This window comes from Aotus nancymaae, unplaced genomic scaffold (assembly GCF_030222135.1).
Source record: "Aotus nancymaae isolate 86718 unplaced genomic scaffold, 86718_ANA_hifiasm-v0.15.2.pri h1tg000007l, whole genome shotgun sequence".
Lineage (NCBI taxonomy): Eukaryota > Metazoa > Chordata > Mammalia > Primates > Aotidae > Aotus > Aotus nancymaae.
Genome location: NW_026988418.1, coordinates 57,980,359 through 57,996,569, shown reverse-complemented (window position 1 = coordinate 57,996,569; position 16,211 = coordinate 57,980,359). Strand labels below are relative to the sequence as shown.

Sequence of the window (16,211 nt, the reverse complement as noted above, 5' to 3'; positions counted from 1 at the left end):
AAGCTCCAAAATGATCTCCTTTAACCCCAGGTCTCACATCCAGGTCACGCTGATGCGAGAGGTGGTTTATCATGGTCTTGGGTGCTTTGCCCCTGTGGCTTTGCAGGGTACAGCCTCCCTCCTGGCTGCTTTCACAGGCTAGCATTGAGTGTCTGAGGCTTTTCCAGGTGAACAGTGCAAGCTCTCAGTGGATCTACCATTCCGGAGTCTGGAGGATGGTGGTCCTCTTCTCACAGCTTCACTAGGCAGTGCCCCAGTAGGGACTCTGTGTGGGGGCTCCGACCTCATATTTTCCTTCTGCACTGCCCTAGCATTAGTTTTCCATGAGGCCCCACTCCTGCAGCAAACTTCTGCCTGGGCATCCAGGCATTTCCCTACATCTTCTGAAATCTAGACGGCGGTTCCCAAACCCCAGTTCTTGACTTCTGTCCCCTCACAGGCTCAACACCACATGGAAGCTGCCAAGCCTTGGGGCTTGCACTCTCTGAAGCCACGGCCCGAGCCCCTTTTGGCCACAGCTGCCACAGCTGGGATACAGGGCACCAAGTCCCTAGGCTGCATACAGCATAGGGACCCTCCCCACCCACGAAACTATTTTCTTCTAGGCTTCCAGGCCTGTGATGGGAGGGGCTGCCATGAAGACCTCTGACACGACCTGGAGACATTTTCCCCATTGTCTTGGGATTAGCATTTGGCCCCTTGTTACTTTTGCAAATTTCTGTAGCCAGCTTGAATTTCTCCTCAAAAAAATGGGTTTTTATTTTCTATCACATTGTCAAGCTGCAAATTTTCTGAACTTTCATGCTCTGCTTCCCTGATAAAACTGAATACCTTTAACAGCACCCAAGTTACCTCTTGCATGCTTTGCTGCTTAGAAATTTCTTCTACTAGATACCCAAATAATCTCTTTCAAGTTCAAAGTTCCACAAATCTCTATGGCAGAGGCAAAATGCCACCAGTCTCTCTGTTAAAACATAAAAAGAGTCACCTCTGCTCCAAGTCCCAAGAAGTTACTCATCTCCATCTGAGACCACCTCAGCCTGGACCTTATTGTCCATATCGCTATCAGCGCTTCAGGTAAAGCCATTGAACAAGTCTCTAGGAAGTTCCAAACTTTCCCACATTTTCCTGTCTTCTTCTGAGCCCTCCAAACTGTTCCAACCTCTGCCTGTTACCCAAAGTCACCTTCACATTTTCAGGTATCTTTCCAGCAGTGCCCCACTCTATTGGTACCAATTTACTGTATTAGTCCATTTTCATGCTGCTGATAAAGACATACCCAAGACTGGGAAGAAAAAGAGGTTTCAGTGGACTTGCAGTTTCACATGACTGGGGAGGCCTCAGAATCATGTGGAAGGTGAAAGGCACTTCTTACATGGTGGTGGCAAGAGAAATGAGAAAGATGCAAAAGCAGAAATCCCTGATAAAGCCATAAGATCCTGTGAGACTTATTTACTACCATGAAAACAGCATGGGGGAAACCGCCCCTATGACTCAATCATCTCCCACCAGGTGCCTCCCACAGCACGTGGGAGTTATAGGAGTACAATTCAAGATGAGATTCGGGTGGGAGCACACAGTCAAACTGTATCATCCACTTTAAAGGATTGTTGTGAGGATCCAGTCAAATGGATATTAACTTGATTTGCAAACTGTGATTACACATATGAGCTACTGTTATTCTCAGTTAACCGGAAGTGGCACAGAAGGAAAATCTCATGTCAACTAAATGTGGCTGGTCATTCTGAAGAATGCTGAATTCTAAAGTGCTGTTACTTTTATTTCTATTTGAATGATGAAGAAACTAAGGCATTAAGAAAATAAGTGATTTGATCAAGTTTACAGTGTATAGTGAAGAACTGTATTTAATTCGATTGATTTTTGGTTTAAGATAAAAGCCCCGCCGATCCTCTCTAAACATACCACCAGTAGAAATATGATGTACCAGTTGTATTCAACTGCATCTTCCTCACATGGCCAGCCTGCAGCCCACCCAGTCAGGAAAGGATCAATCGGCTGTTCACTGTGCACTGAAGGCTGCTGACTGAGGACACTTAAGGGGTGATGTAATTAACTGAATCTTCCTGAGAGGCTCTTTCTGTGGCCTAAATATGAAGCTAAGGGCAGGATGGCCTTGGAGCCTAAGAGGAGATTAGAAGAGACACAGTGAAGTATGGGGGAAAGACCGTGGGAGAGAAAATGGAAAGTCTTCCCTCCCCAGAGCTGTCTTGCATCCTGGTGGTGGTCAGGTCTAGTTCCTGTCCTAATATTTGCATGTCTTTTAAACAAACATCTGATATTAAAGTGGCCTGCACAAGTCTCTCTTTCTTACAGCCAGAAAAGCCTAACATAATGGGTCCTGAGCACTTCTTAACTGGACTTTTTAGCTTCTTTATTGGTATTTCTAGATATTTCTACCTTTCATCTTTGCCTCCATCCAATCCATTTTACATGCATTAATCCTACCGATAGACCTTCTTATAGTACAATTTGAACATGTCTGCTTTCTCATCAATCACCTTTCAGGGCTCCTAAGAGCTGTGGAATGAATTTCAAATTTTCCAGCCTGGCCTTCTAAGCCAAACACTGCCTGGTACATAGTAAATGCTCCATACATATTAGCTCCTATTGCTATCTTTGCAGCCTTATGTCCAACTACCTCCTTTCATAGTCCATTCTGCCTCTCTGTATCAAATTATTTGTTGATTTTCTGCCTTCATTAAAAAACGCAGAAACAAAGCAGACGTGTATTTTTTTTAATGTAAGAGGTAAACATTATCAGTATAGGGATATCCTTGGCTCTCTTCCTCTTCCAGCCAATTATGGGTTGGAATTGTCTCATTGGCTCCTAGACATCTACAAAGTAAATGAGGGTAATGAATGAGGTAGAGAACTGGAGAAGCTAATCTAGGTGGATTTGCAGCAGAAAGAACAGAAGGCTACTGACGGAAGAAAAATTGCAGCTAGAAGAGGAGGCAGAGGAAAGAAAAACAAGTACATAGCTCGGTTTTGAAGGATGTTTTGGAGGCCTGTGAGTGTGAGAAGAGACCTTGGGAGCAGCTGCCACGCGTGGCCATTCCGGTGGGAGATCGAGGAGAGGAATTACCAAAGAGGACAAAAGGAAGCTTTTGCTGTGTAGTAAGAACACAACACACCTCCATTCCCCGCATTGTATTTTCTTGAACATTGATTTAAAGATTCAGTTTGCTTTTCAAGTACAATTACTTAAAGACTGCTATCCAAGGCGTCCCAGGCTAGCATGGGTTATACAATTACGCCACGCGCCTTCACACCCTGTTCATCTTGCACCTCTTCATAGCTCACACTTCTTTATAACCAATTATCCAAATTCTACTTATATTCAAGCCTGTTCAGATGGTAGCCCTTCCATAAAACATTTTAATTCACCAAAGGAAAAATTAGTAGATTCTCTCTTTTACTTTCCTGTAAACTTTTTTTTTTTTTTTTTTGCCTTTATTATAGCAGCCATCTCCCTCTACCTGGTCTCTAGTCTATCTCTGGCACTGGTTTGTGAGCTTTTCAAGGGCAGAAACTGTCTTAATCCTATCTGTAAGTCCTGTAGTGCCTAGTGCTATGTTTCTGCAGAGAAAAAAAGTATTTGCTGAGTTTATGAATAAATAAATGAATAAATGGAAATCAGTAGAAATCAAAGCCCTGTTTGAGATAGGCTATCTAAAATTATCGTAGGCTTGAGATAGGCTATCTAAAATTATCGTAGGCGTAAGGGACATTTGGCAGGATTACCACATCTAAATTTTGGGGAAATATGAGTCAGTGAAAAGGAAGGCAATCAAAATACCCAGAGGTTCACAATAAAATTATGAATCAAATACAACTATGTTAGAGCAAGGGTAAATTTGATGGTCATTGATAAAGTGCCATTAAAGTTGAATTGAAAAATTACTTTTCAGAGAAAATACATAATTAGCACAGTTTATGGAGAGAATGAAATGGTAATGACGTATCTTAGCTCAGTAATCGTATCACTGAATTAATTTTAATCTGTTGGCCTTGAGCTCACAGGTAGGGAATTAGTTGAAATAGCTCCCAGAGAACGTAATGATTAAAAGTAGGCAGCTGTGAAGTGCCCCAGGGACCTGCTGAAGGTTCTAGTCATTTAAGGTTCCATTAATGATGTGGCAGATGGAATGAATGTAATGTTGATTAAATCCCCTCCACCCCAATGTCAAATAAAGAAGAGAAATAAAAGCCAGTGAGAACTTAAAAAAAAACACAGGGACCTAGCCATTGCTTGGCACCCAGAAAGCAGTCAATAAAACACTTGTTTTTTAAGTGAATAAATGATTGTTAAAAGTGATAAAACTTAATTTGCAAGCAGCCACATGTAAATATTACTTCCCACAAAAAAAGAATCTATTCAGACTTGTAAACAAACAGAGACTCAAGGAGGATAATGCAGTCTGGCCTTGTGTGACTCTCCAGGTCTATTGACCAACAGAGATTCTTCTTTATTTTTATTTTTGGAGACAGAGTCTCGCTCCACCAGGGAGTCTTATGTGACTTGTTGAGTCAAAGGACAAAAGGTCCCCATGGAGATGGGTTAGAGGCAGGTAGGTATTGATAGAGAATTCTATTAAACAGGCACAGATTTTAAGCATTTCATTAGCCTCTGAGATTTCATCAACCCCCTTTAAAATTGGAAGACCGAGCCACTTACTGAAAATGAATTACCCAGCTTGTGAGGGTTAATTACTACTAAGCTCCTGTCTGCATGAGGAAAATAGGGTTGTTAAAGTTGGGGCAAGACGAAACCTGAGCAGCTCCGTGTTCACACGGGGGGAGCAGGAATATCCTGAAGTGGGGGTACAGGTAACACAAGGCGAGGATTCTTTATAGAAACTGTGATGCTGGGGCAGCCTACAGCACTGGATAAAGCCTGGAAAATGAACTGTCCTTTGAAATGACTCAGAAAGACAGGTTCTGTACATTCCAGTAGTATAAAGAGCATGTTAGATGTCTTCAGCAGAAGGTCATCAGCATCTGCTAAAACTCAGCTGTCCAGATGGGTACCACAGCACGTAGCTTAAAAGGTGGAAATGCAAAGCTTAACCCTGGGGTCACACCTGTGAGTGCCACTTTTGCCAAAGAAGAAGGCAGGGTTAGGAGAACAGTTGCTTCTGTGAGAAGAGATTTAAAAGGACACTGGGCCAGGCCAGATAAGGGAACAATGTAGGGAAGCAGCAGAACAAGGTGTCTGAGAACATGGCACAGGTACAGCCTGTCTGGGTTCGAGTCCCAGCTCTGCCACTTATTGGCTATGTGACCTTGGTCAAGTTCTCTAACCCTTTACTCCGTAATTTTAAAAAATCTGTCAAATGGGGATGCTCCCTTAGAGGGTTCCCGAAAGGACTTCATGATGTGATGCAGGTAAAGTGCTTAATACAGTACCTGAGTTGCCACATGCTAAACCTTAAATCAGTATTGATATTGATAACCATTATTAACTAGAATCATTTGGAAAGATTGCAGATCAGAGCCCCAGGAGGTAAGGAAAGCAACATTTCACTAAATGCTTTGCTTACGTGACTCATTTTAAGCCATGAGAGAGTAAGAATGACCATTACACCCTTTTATGGATGAGGATAGAGACTCCATGAGGTTAAATGGCTTGCCGAATGCCTCGGATCTAGCTGTTAGTGGATTCAGGGTCAAACACAACCTTGTCTGGCTGAGCCTATGCCCTTTCTACCATATTTTGCTGTTACCCAGGGCCAGATTGAGACATGTAGAGCGCCAATCCACTAAGAAGATATCCCTATTTTGCTTAAAAATCAACACAATTAAAAACCACAAAGTAAGCGTAAGAAAGGCCCATAGCTATTTATTTTCTCAGATGACTAAAGGGCTTTTTTGGACAGATCAAATATTTTCTAAATAAATTGTGCAACGTTTCCATTCTGGTGCAGTCAGCACACAGCTAGTTGGTTTACCCAGTGTATGAAGCTGGAGCGTTGCTGTAGTGTGATGGTTCCCTTACCAGGGTACTTAAGTGTGTATGTCTGCCCCTTGAACCACTACAGCTGGGCAGTGAGCCAAGGCCTTGGTGCCCAGCTGAGAAGCTGATGTCCCTGAGAACCAAACATCCCAGAGGAGTATCTGAGAACACATCAAAAAAACAAGCAAACAAACAGTCTCATTGCTCAAACATACAGCAGGCAAAGAACCAGAAAATCAGCTTAAAAGCAGCTTAGAGATGGGAGGTGGCAGAGATCTCCAGAGCTGTCTTGCTGCAACCCAGGACTGCCCTGTATGTAAGTCCCGATAAACTCATGTACTCACCAAACTGGACTTGTCTAAGTCATTCTTAGGTCTTTCAACTGCCTCCCGATTCTGGCGGTGGGCAGGGGTTTGCGGGACACATGTTACAGTCCCAGGTTTTTCTCGTAGCAATTATTACGAGGCAGCATTCTGTGGCTTCAAAGGAGACCTTTCCTGGTCTGACCAGGAAATTGTGCAGTTCCTAGGAGCTGCTATATGAATGCATTAATAATAGCAAATTTTGCTGGGTGCAGTGGCTCACACCTGTAATCCCAGCACTTTGGGAGACCGAAGCGGGAGGATCACAAGGTTAGGAGTTCGAGACCAGCCTGGCCAACATGGTGAAACCCCGTCTCTACTAAAAATACAAAAAATTAGCTGGGCATAGTGGCAGGTGCCTGTAATCCCAGCTACCTGGGAGGCTGAGGCAGAAAAATCACTTGAACCCAGGAGGTGGAGGTTGCAGTGAGCCGAGATCACGCATGGCATTTTAGCCCTGGCAACAGAGTGAGACTGTCTGAAAGAAAGAAAGAAAGAAAGAAAGAAAGAAAGAAAGAAAGAAAGAAAGAAAGAAAGAAAGAAAGAAAAGAAAGAAAGAGAGAAAGAAAGAGGGAGGGAGGAAGGAAGGAAGGAAGGCAGGCAGGCAAGCACATTTTTACTAAAAGCGTGGATGGTATCAATATAAATAACAATGGCAGCCGTTTATCACACACAGATGTCAGGCACTGAATAAGAACTCTCCTTTAATTCTCACAATCACTCTGCCTATTTTACCAGTGAGGAAACGTTTAAGTTGTATTCCAAAGGATATACCGTTAGTGGTCAGCCGTGAGATTGGAATGGCTCTGATTCTGAAATCCCTCCATTATACAGAGCTGTTCCAAGTCAGAGAGTAAGTGATAGCACAGGGATTGGGCTGGGCATGGTTAGGGGCCTTTCCATCATGTCTCCTTCCTTCTCGAAGGCTTATCCACAAGGGCTGTCCTTTAACCAGGGGCTGATTGGAACCCCTCAACCTCTCTTTCAAATGGTCCACCTCAAATGCATTCTGTGTTTTACAGGGTCCGTATTTAGAATGTGTAAGGAGCAGGATGGCTATGAGAAGGAAGCATATACAGCATCAGGAGAGTTACAAAGAAATATAATTTCTTTCTGCATTGGGGAATATTTTTAAGTTTTCAAAAGCTGTGGTCTCAGAAATCATGCCTGCAAGGCAAAGCATAAAACACCCTTCTCCACCATAACTCTGTGTGAATGTTGTCATTGGTATGGGCTGATGGGTAGGAGTGTGGGTTCTGGAAGCAAATTCCCAGGGCTTGAAATGCAGCCATGCTCACTTGCTGGCTGAGTGTGTCCTTCCACACATTTCTCATCTGAACATAGTAATAGCATCTACCTCCTATGTGTTGTGTGTAGTAAGACAAACCACGTATGCAAAGTTATTTAGTACAGTGAAGCATAAGCAGAAAGGATTCAAATATTACCATCATGATAAAGTTTAGATATTTGTCTTCACCCAAATCTTAGGTTGAAATATTATCCCCAATGTTGGAGGTGGGGCCTGGTGGGCAGCATCTGGGTCATGGGGGCAGATCCTTCATAAATGGCTTGGGCCATCCCCTTGGAGATAAGAGAGCTCTCGGGTTCTGAGTTCACATGAAATCTGGTCGTTAAAAGGTATGTGGCACCACCCTACCACTCTCTCTCCCTCTTGCTCCTGCTTTTGACATATGACATGCCTGTTTCCCCTCGCCATACATCATGATTGAAAGCTCCCTGAGGTTTCACCAGAAGCCAGGCAGATGCCAGCACCATGCTTCCTGTAAAGCCTGTAGAACCATGAGCCAATTAAACTCTTTCCTTTATAAATTACCCAGTCTCAGGTATTTCTTTACAGCAGTGCAACTACGGCCTAATACACGTCATCATGTGCTTAATGCTATTGGCTTAATTTTAGTGTCTTATATATTAAACCAGCTTACTTTTTTTGCATTTATTTAAAGTCTGATAATATGATGAGCTCTGATAAAGGCGATAGTCCTTGAAATAGAGGCAATTGAAAAAAAATCCAGCTAAATAGTATTAAACTAACAAACTGCCCATTGTATCCAAATAATCAGCTGTCATCCTATGAAATGGGAAGAGCAGATTGGCTCATCACTTTGGATAACTGAATGGCACTATATACCAAAAGCTATTTATTGGCCTTTTGGGCATACTCCTTGTGAGCTGCTTGTTTGTTTTAAGACATTAGAAAAAGAATTACAAGATGGCCAAATAAAGCAGGAAGAGGAACATTAGTAAAGATAAAAGCCAAAATTAGTAAAATAGGAATATAGATCAGAAAAAATATAAATAAACTAAAAGCTAGCTCTTTCAAAACTCCTATAAAGCTAATAACACCGGCCGGGAGTGGTGGCTCACGCCTATAATCCCAGCACTTTGGGAGGCCGAGGCAGTTGGATCACGAGGTCAAGAGATCGAGACCATCCTGGTCAACATGGTGAAACCCCGTCTCTACTAAAAATACAAAAATTAGCTGGGCATAGTGGCGCGCGCCTGTAGTCCCAGCTACTCGGGAGGCTGAGGCAGGAGAATTGCTTGAACCTGGGAGGCGGAGGTTGCAATGAGCCGAGATCGCGCCATTGCACTCTAGCGTGGGTAACAAGAGCTAAACTCCGTCTCAAAAAAAAATAAAAAGAAACAAACAAAAAAAACCATAGTAAATGAATATTAGAATGAAACAGACTAATGAATTCAGAAACAGATCCTCACCCAATTGGATACTTGATTTACAACCGTGATGGTGCTGGTGGGAAATGGGGAAGGACAGTGTCTTCCGTAAACGGTGCTGGGTCTACCAGATACCGTAAAGAAAAAATGACTCTTGACCCCTCTCTTGTACTAAGTATAAAATTAACTCGAGATGGTTTGCAGATATAAATGTGAAAGACAAAACAATAAAGCTTCTAGAAGATAATCTAGAAGAAAATCTTCATGACCTTGGAAGAAGCAAAGATTTCTTAAACAGGTTACAAAAAGCTCCAAGTATAAAGAAAAGGATGAACAAAAATTAAAATTAATAACTGCTCATTGAAAAACATCATTAAGAGAGTGAAAAGCAAAGTATAGAGTAGATGAGATTTAGCGATACATAGAACTAGTTTGCACCCATGATACATACGGAATTACCTACAAATCAAAAAGAGAAAGACAAATACCCCAATAGAAAAAAATGAATGAAGGGCCGGGCGCGGTGGCTCAAGCCTGTAATCCCAGCACTTTGGGAGGCCGAGGCGGGTGGATCACGAGGTCAAGAGATCGAGACCATCTTGGTCAACATGGTGAAACCCCGTCTCTACTAATACAAAAAAAAAAAAATTAGCTGGGCATGGTGGCGCGTGCCTGTAATCCCAGCTACTCAGGAGGCTGAGGCAGGAGAATTGCCTGAACCCAGGAGGCGGAGATTGCGGTGAGCCGAGATCGCGCCATTGCGCTCCAGCCTGGGTATCAAGAGCGAAACTCCGTCTCAAAAAAAAAAAAAAAAAAAAAAAAAAATGAATGAAAGACAAAATATACATGTTATTTGTTTATTTATTTTGCCAGGACATGTTCTCATCTAATATATATATATTTATTTTTAATGTAGAGACAGGGTCTCTTTTTGTTGCCCAGGGCGGTCTTGAACTCCTGGCCTCAAGCAGTACTCCCAGTTCAGCCTCCCAAAGTGCTGAGATTACAGGCATGAACCACCACACCTGCCCTAAAATGTATATGATTGATGACAAAGTGGGGAAGAGGACGAATGCCTTTTCCAGGCAAACACGACTCTAGGAAGGTTTCTTAGTTTCGACCTGTGACGGTATTGAGTGGCAGCACGTTTTCACTGGAGGAGCATGGCAGAAAGGCCGCTGGAATACAGAAACTAAAGTTACGGAGATCTGATCGCAGACTGAGTTAAAATGAATGCGCTGGCCTGAGTCAGGTGGGTTATGAACAGTAGAGCAGACATTTCACCTCAGAGAAGACAGCTGCAGCCCTTAACTCACCCAGTGTCAAAATTAAAGCGGCATCCATAATAGATGCTTCGGGGGAGTGGCATACGCAGAAGAGGAAAGCGAAGACTCTTCTGCAACTGACACTGGTTAACTACGTTCAGAAACCAGCCATCTGTGCTACAGTGGTATCTGTTTCCTACCTGGCACAGCAGTCATGACCAGTTTTCTCTTTACCTAAGACCCCTGTGTAATAAGACTTGATATTCTTTAACACTTCAGCTGAACCTTCATTGCAAAGAAATCATCTACCCAGTCCAACCACTGACGGAATGGCTCAGACGCAGCACTTACCTAGGATTCCAGAAGGACATCTATAGCACTGACTGATGGATAGACTACTGACAAACATCTCATGCGATTATCTCACCTAACTGGTGATGTTGACTGTATTTCCCTACCAAAAAGGAGGAAACTAGGCTGGGCAGGGTGGCTCAGGCCTGTAATCCCAGCATTTTGGGAGGCCGAGGCAGGTGGATTGCTTGAGCTCAGGAGTTTGAGACCAGCCTGAGCAACATGACGAAACCCCATCTCTACTAAAAATGAAAAAATTAGCCTGGTGTGGTGGTGCACATGCCTGTAGTCCTAGCTACTTGGGAGGCTGAGATGAGAGGATAGCTTGAGCCCAGGAGGTGGAGGTTGCAGTGAGTTGAAATCATGCCACTGCACTCCAGCCTGGGTGACAGAACCAGACCCTGTCTCAAAATAAATAAATAAATTATAAAAATGACGAAACTGAAGCCAAGGACTTAAATGGCTAATGTAGAGAGAGCACAAGAAGTAGAAGAATGAGTGCTATACTCTGAGGTTTTCTGGATCCAAGTTCTGGGCTCTTTCCATGCTACCGCAGTGAGTGAGTAGGAGTTTAATGGTGAAGGGTGAATAGATTGAAGTAACACGAGAAATCACGTACCTGAAATACCAAAGCCAATGATGAGTGCAATTGCTCCAGCCAGAATAATGATGATGCTAATTATGCTACGGGAAGAGAGAGAGAAACAGGAAATTACTTCTCCATTCTTTCTGATGTGCTGCTTTGCAACTGGGATACAAATCTGTTGTGGATAAGATATATTACATAAACCATCTCAACTTTTTCTTTCACATAAGCTTCTTCCTAGAAATGGGCGCCTTAGAAGGGAATTTCAGCAATTCCATCCCCCTGGGGCTCTGCGATCAATGAAAAGAATGACCCTTGCCTCTGGCCATGCCATTTGCTTTCCACTTCCAGATCAGGGAAGACCATATACGAAGACTGTTGGGGCAAGATTGATGGAAACACCTCTGTAAGACCAGATGCCACTTGAGGACTGGTCCCGTTCCCAGCCTTCCCCGAGCATCACTGTCCACCCTCTCATGTCATTTGTCTCTCTGTCTTGTCTCCTTCCATAGACTTTAAACTCTGCTAAGGACAACAGCCACGCCTTTTTCACTTTGTACCCACTCACACCTCATCTACTGCACCCACAGGTCCTCAGTGGAAGTCTGTTTTCCCTTATTAAAAAAAATACATACTTACTACAGGAAGTTTAGAAAATATAAAGAAGCAAAAAGCGAGACAAATAAATCACCTGTAATCCCATCATCCAAACACAATCACTGTGTTTTGATATGATCCTCAACGGTTTTTTTTTTTTTTTGAGACGGAGTTTCGCTCTTGTTACCCAGGCTGGAGTGCAATGGCACGATCTCTGCTCACTGCAACCTCCGCCTCCTGGGTTCAAGCAATTCTCCTGCCTCAGCCTCCTGAGTAGCTGGGACTACAGGCACGCGCCACCACGCCCAGCTAATTTTTGCATTTTCAGTAGAGACGGAGTTTCACCTTGTTAACCAGGATGGTCTCGATCTCTTGACTTCGTGATCCACCCGCCTCGGTCTCCCAAAGTGCTGGGATTATAGGCATGAGCCACTGCGCCTGGCAATTTTTATTTTATTTTATTTTACTTTTAATTCTAGGATACATGTGCAGAACGTGCAGGCTTGTTGCATAGGTATAACTGTGCCATGGTGGTTTGCTGCACCCATCAACCTGTCATCTAGGTTTTAAGCCCCACATGCATTAAGTATTTGTCCTAATGCTCTCCCTCTCCTTGCCCTCCACCCCGTGACAGGCCCAGGTGTGTGATGTTCCCCTCCCTGTATTTATGTATTCTCATTGTTCAACTCTCATTTATGAGGGAGAACATGCTGTGTTTGGTTTTCTGTTCCTGTATAAGTTTGCTGAGATTGATGGTTTCCAGCTTAATCCATGCCCCTGCAAAGAACATGAACTCATTCTTTTTTACAGCTGCATAGTATTCCATGGTGTATGTGTGCTACATTTTCTTTATCCAGTCCATCACTGATGGGCATTTTGGTTGGTTCCAAGTCTTTGCTATTGTAAATAGTGTTGCCATAAACATACACGTGCATGTGTCTCTATAGTAGAATGATTTATAATCCTTTGGATATATACCTAGTAACAGGATTGCTGGGTCAAATGGTATTTCTGGTTCTAGATTCTTGAGGAATCGCCACACTGTCTTCCTCAATGGTTGAACTAATTTACACTCCCACCAACAGTGTAACAGCTTTCCTGTTTCTCCACATCCTCTCCAGCATCTGTTGTTTCCTGACTTTTTAATGATCGCCATTCTAACTGGTGGCTCCTCACAGATTTTTAATGAACAGATTAACAAATGACACCTGGGAAACTAAATAAATAAATAAGGAAGTATTGTTTACATATACTAAGTCCTGGAATTCTATGGCAGACATATTGTTCCAAGCAGCATTTATAACTTAAATCAATTATCCATTTAGTAACCTTAGGAGGAGAATAAATTTTATTGTCTCCATTTTATAGATGAGCAAGTGACACAGGGAGATTAAGCATCTTCCCTGAAGTCCCACAGTTGGCAAGTGACAGAGTGGAGGTTAGAATTCATCTCTTAAATCTGTACCCAACTCCCCTCAAGTGTGCTAAGGATAGGAGCTCACGAATGGGGAGTGGCCCTTTTCTCTGCCAAGGAGAACATGCACTCCATGAGGGGTCACCCACTTTAGCTGGTGACAGTGACTCAGGCAGAGCAGAAGGCACAGGTCAAAGTGGTTTCTGGGAAGCTTGCCCATTGCTGCCTGTCCTGGCACATATATCATCGGGCAGACATCCTTAGCCGCCCTCTCACACAGCTGCCAATTCACACGCTCCCAACGCCCACGCTGATGTTACTCAATAGGCAGGACAAAAGAAAGGCACAGGGAGGCAAAGAACGGTGCTACAGAGAGAAAAATGAAGCACGGGGCATTGCACTTTCTGCCCTGAATAGGCTCATTGTACCCCGCCCCCCTTGGCTCAGGAATGGGCCCACCAGACAGAAACAAGTTTCCCTGCAGGCCAAGCCCTCATGAGGTGCAGCCACAGGGCAGCAAGCGAAGCTTTAAATAATAGGGCATCTGCTCAATCGATTCCAAGGGGAGAGCACATGTGGCCACTGCTCCTCTTCTTCCACACCGCAGTGCAGCCTCAGTTCTTACTGGTCCAGGAGAGTGAGAACAGCTAGACAAAGTCGTAGCGAGAGGCACCACCTGGCTGTCTTTGACTATGAGCCAGGCACCCAACTTGCGTGTAACCTAGGGTTTTCATTTACTTTGGGTAAATTACTTCATCTCTCTGAGGCTCGTTTTCTTTTTCTGTAAAATGGTTTTCCCATTTTACAGAATAAGTAATACCTGCTTTACCTATTACAAAGGTTACGTGCACTCCCCCTCATACATTCACATGCTGAAATCCTAACCCATAGTACCTCAGAGCGTGCCTTTACTTACTAATAAAGTAACTGCAGATATAATTAGTTAAGGTCATACTAGAGTAGGGGAGGGGTGAGTTGCTAATCCAATACGGGTGGTGTCCTTATAGAAACGAGAATTTGGACACAGATGAAACACACACACACACACACACACACACACACACACAGAGAACACCATGTGAAGTTAAAAGCAGAGATCTACAAGTCAAGAAACACCAAAAGTTGCCAGCAAACCTCCAGCAGCTAGGAGAGACGCAACGTATTCTCTCTCACCACTCTCACAAGTAACACATCCTGCAGACATGTCCATCCGGCCTCCAGCCTGCAGCGCTGTGAGATAATACAGTTCCATTTCTAAACCACCCGGTTTTCGGTACTTTGTTACCACAGCACCAGCAAACTAACACAAAAGGGTCGTTTCAGGATCAAATTAGATGATGAATGTGGCATTATTCATACAGGGCTATTCACACACTGCTTTTTACTATAAATACATTTTACCTATAAGCTATTGCTGTATGTTTATTATTCAAAGCCGTGACTTTTATGGGAAGGGATCTGAACAGTGACACTGAACAGATACCTGGGCACTGGCCAAGAAGAGGGGGACATTGGAAGTGGTGTGTTTCAGTCAAAGCTCCTGAGCCATCCATCACACCAGGCCTACGTTTCCCTCTCTGTGAAAACAGAACTCTGTCATCTGTCACCAAATTCCCTATAGGAGCAGGAATCACCACGACGTTTGTTCTGAGCTAGTGTTCCCTTGGGATACAATTCAACTTCCACAGCCTTGGAAAGAGAAGCAGGAACTATCAGAGCAGCCAAATTAAATAATTCCTGTCTGTTGCTTATTAATTTTTTAGAAAGATGAATAAAATATTTCACTTCAGATGTTCTGATATTGCTTTCTGATCTTTGCTTTCCCCTCAATAATTTCCAGTAACTATGCTACGGGAAATTTTTAATGCAAAACTATGTCTTCTAACCACTGCGTTGGGATTCACAGAGTACTTTGGTATCCACTCATTATGAAAGGGGGCTTGCTCATTTAGTAAACAGTTATTAAGTACTTACCATGTGAAGGACATAGTGCTAGTCAATATGAAGGGAATGTAGAAATAATGTAAACAAAGTCCCTGCCCTCAAGAAGCTTTTAGTTAAATTGAGGCGACACACAAATACACATCTTTGTAATGAACTGAGACAGAATGTGATCAGGGCTTTAGTAAAGAGACAAACAAAATTTCACAGAAATTCTAGGGACGCAGGAAGAATTTAAACTCAGGGGAAACAGATAATCAAAGCACACTTCCATGAACAAATTTCAAAGAAAGTGAAGAGAAAGGCTTTATTCAGAAATATATTTAGCTGATTCATGCTGCTACATACTCTACCCAAGGCAGAAACACAAAAAAAGGTGTTATTTCTGCTGCACTGGGGGTGCAGGGGGTCAGGAGCTAAGCATCGCATTTTAGTGCTCTGAGCAGTGGGCTGGGAAGGTGCTTTCAGAAGCTGTGGAACTAAGAGCTCTCCAGGTGAAGGAGCAGTTTTGCAGCCTGGAATTCCGTCCCCCTCCCTGAGGAGGGCCTGGTTCGGTTCCTTCACACGTCTGCCTCAGCTGCTGCTGCCTTCTGCAGCACTTGGAAGAAATTGCGCATCTGGTAAAGCATAATATGTGCATTCCTGAAAGGTCTCACCTTCTGTAACATTATACACTAAAGGTAACAGGCCTTATGGGGAAAAATAGGGTTCCAGGCAGACTGCTGGAAACCTGTGCGACTTTGTAATTAGTCTACTGACAGAAACAATTATCGGTACCTCGGGAGATGACTTGGACGGACAAGGCAGGAAGCTCAGGAGGTCCGGAAACTACCTCAGGGGGTATACAAAATGCGCAAATGTAATCAAATGAACACTCCGGCTTCTGGGTGGCGCGAGCAGCGTGGTTGCTGTGAAGGTGGGTGCAGCGGAAGTGCCACCTAGGACATGCAAGGGTAGGCTGTACTTCTCTGGAGAGGGAGCCCCAAGTGCAGATGTTCATTCAAAAAAAATGTGTTTGATAAAA

General features: G+C 43.5%; 1 protein-coding gene across 1 annotated transcript in view; it reads right to left on the bottom strand.

The window, feature by feature from the left end:
• The window catches only part of VTCN1 (V-set domain containing T cell activation inhibitor 1), an 87,150-nt gene that overhangs the window by 14,205 nt on the left and 56,734 nt on the right, over nt 1-16,211 (bottom strand). Inside the window, exon 3 of the mRNA XM_012458816.2 lies at nt 11,269-11,333. Within this exon, the coding sequence (XP_012314239.2) occupies nt 11,269-11,333 (65 nt within the window). The remainder of the gene's footprint in view (nt 1-11,268; nt 11,334-16,211) is intronic.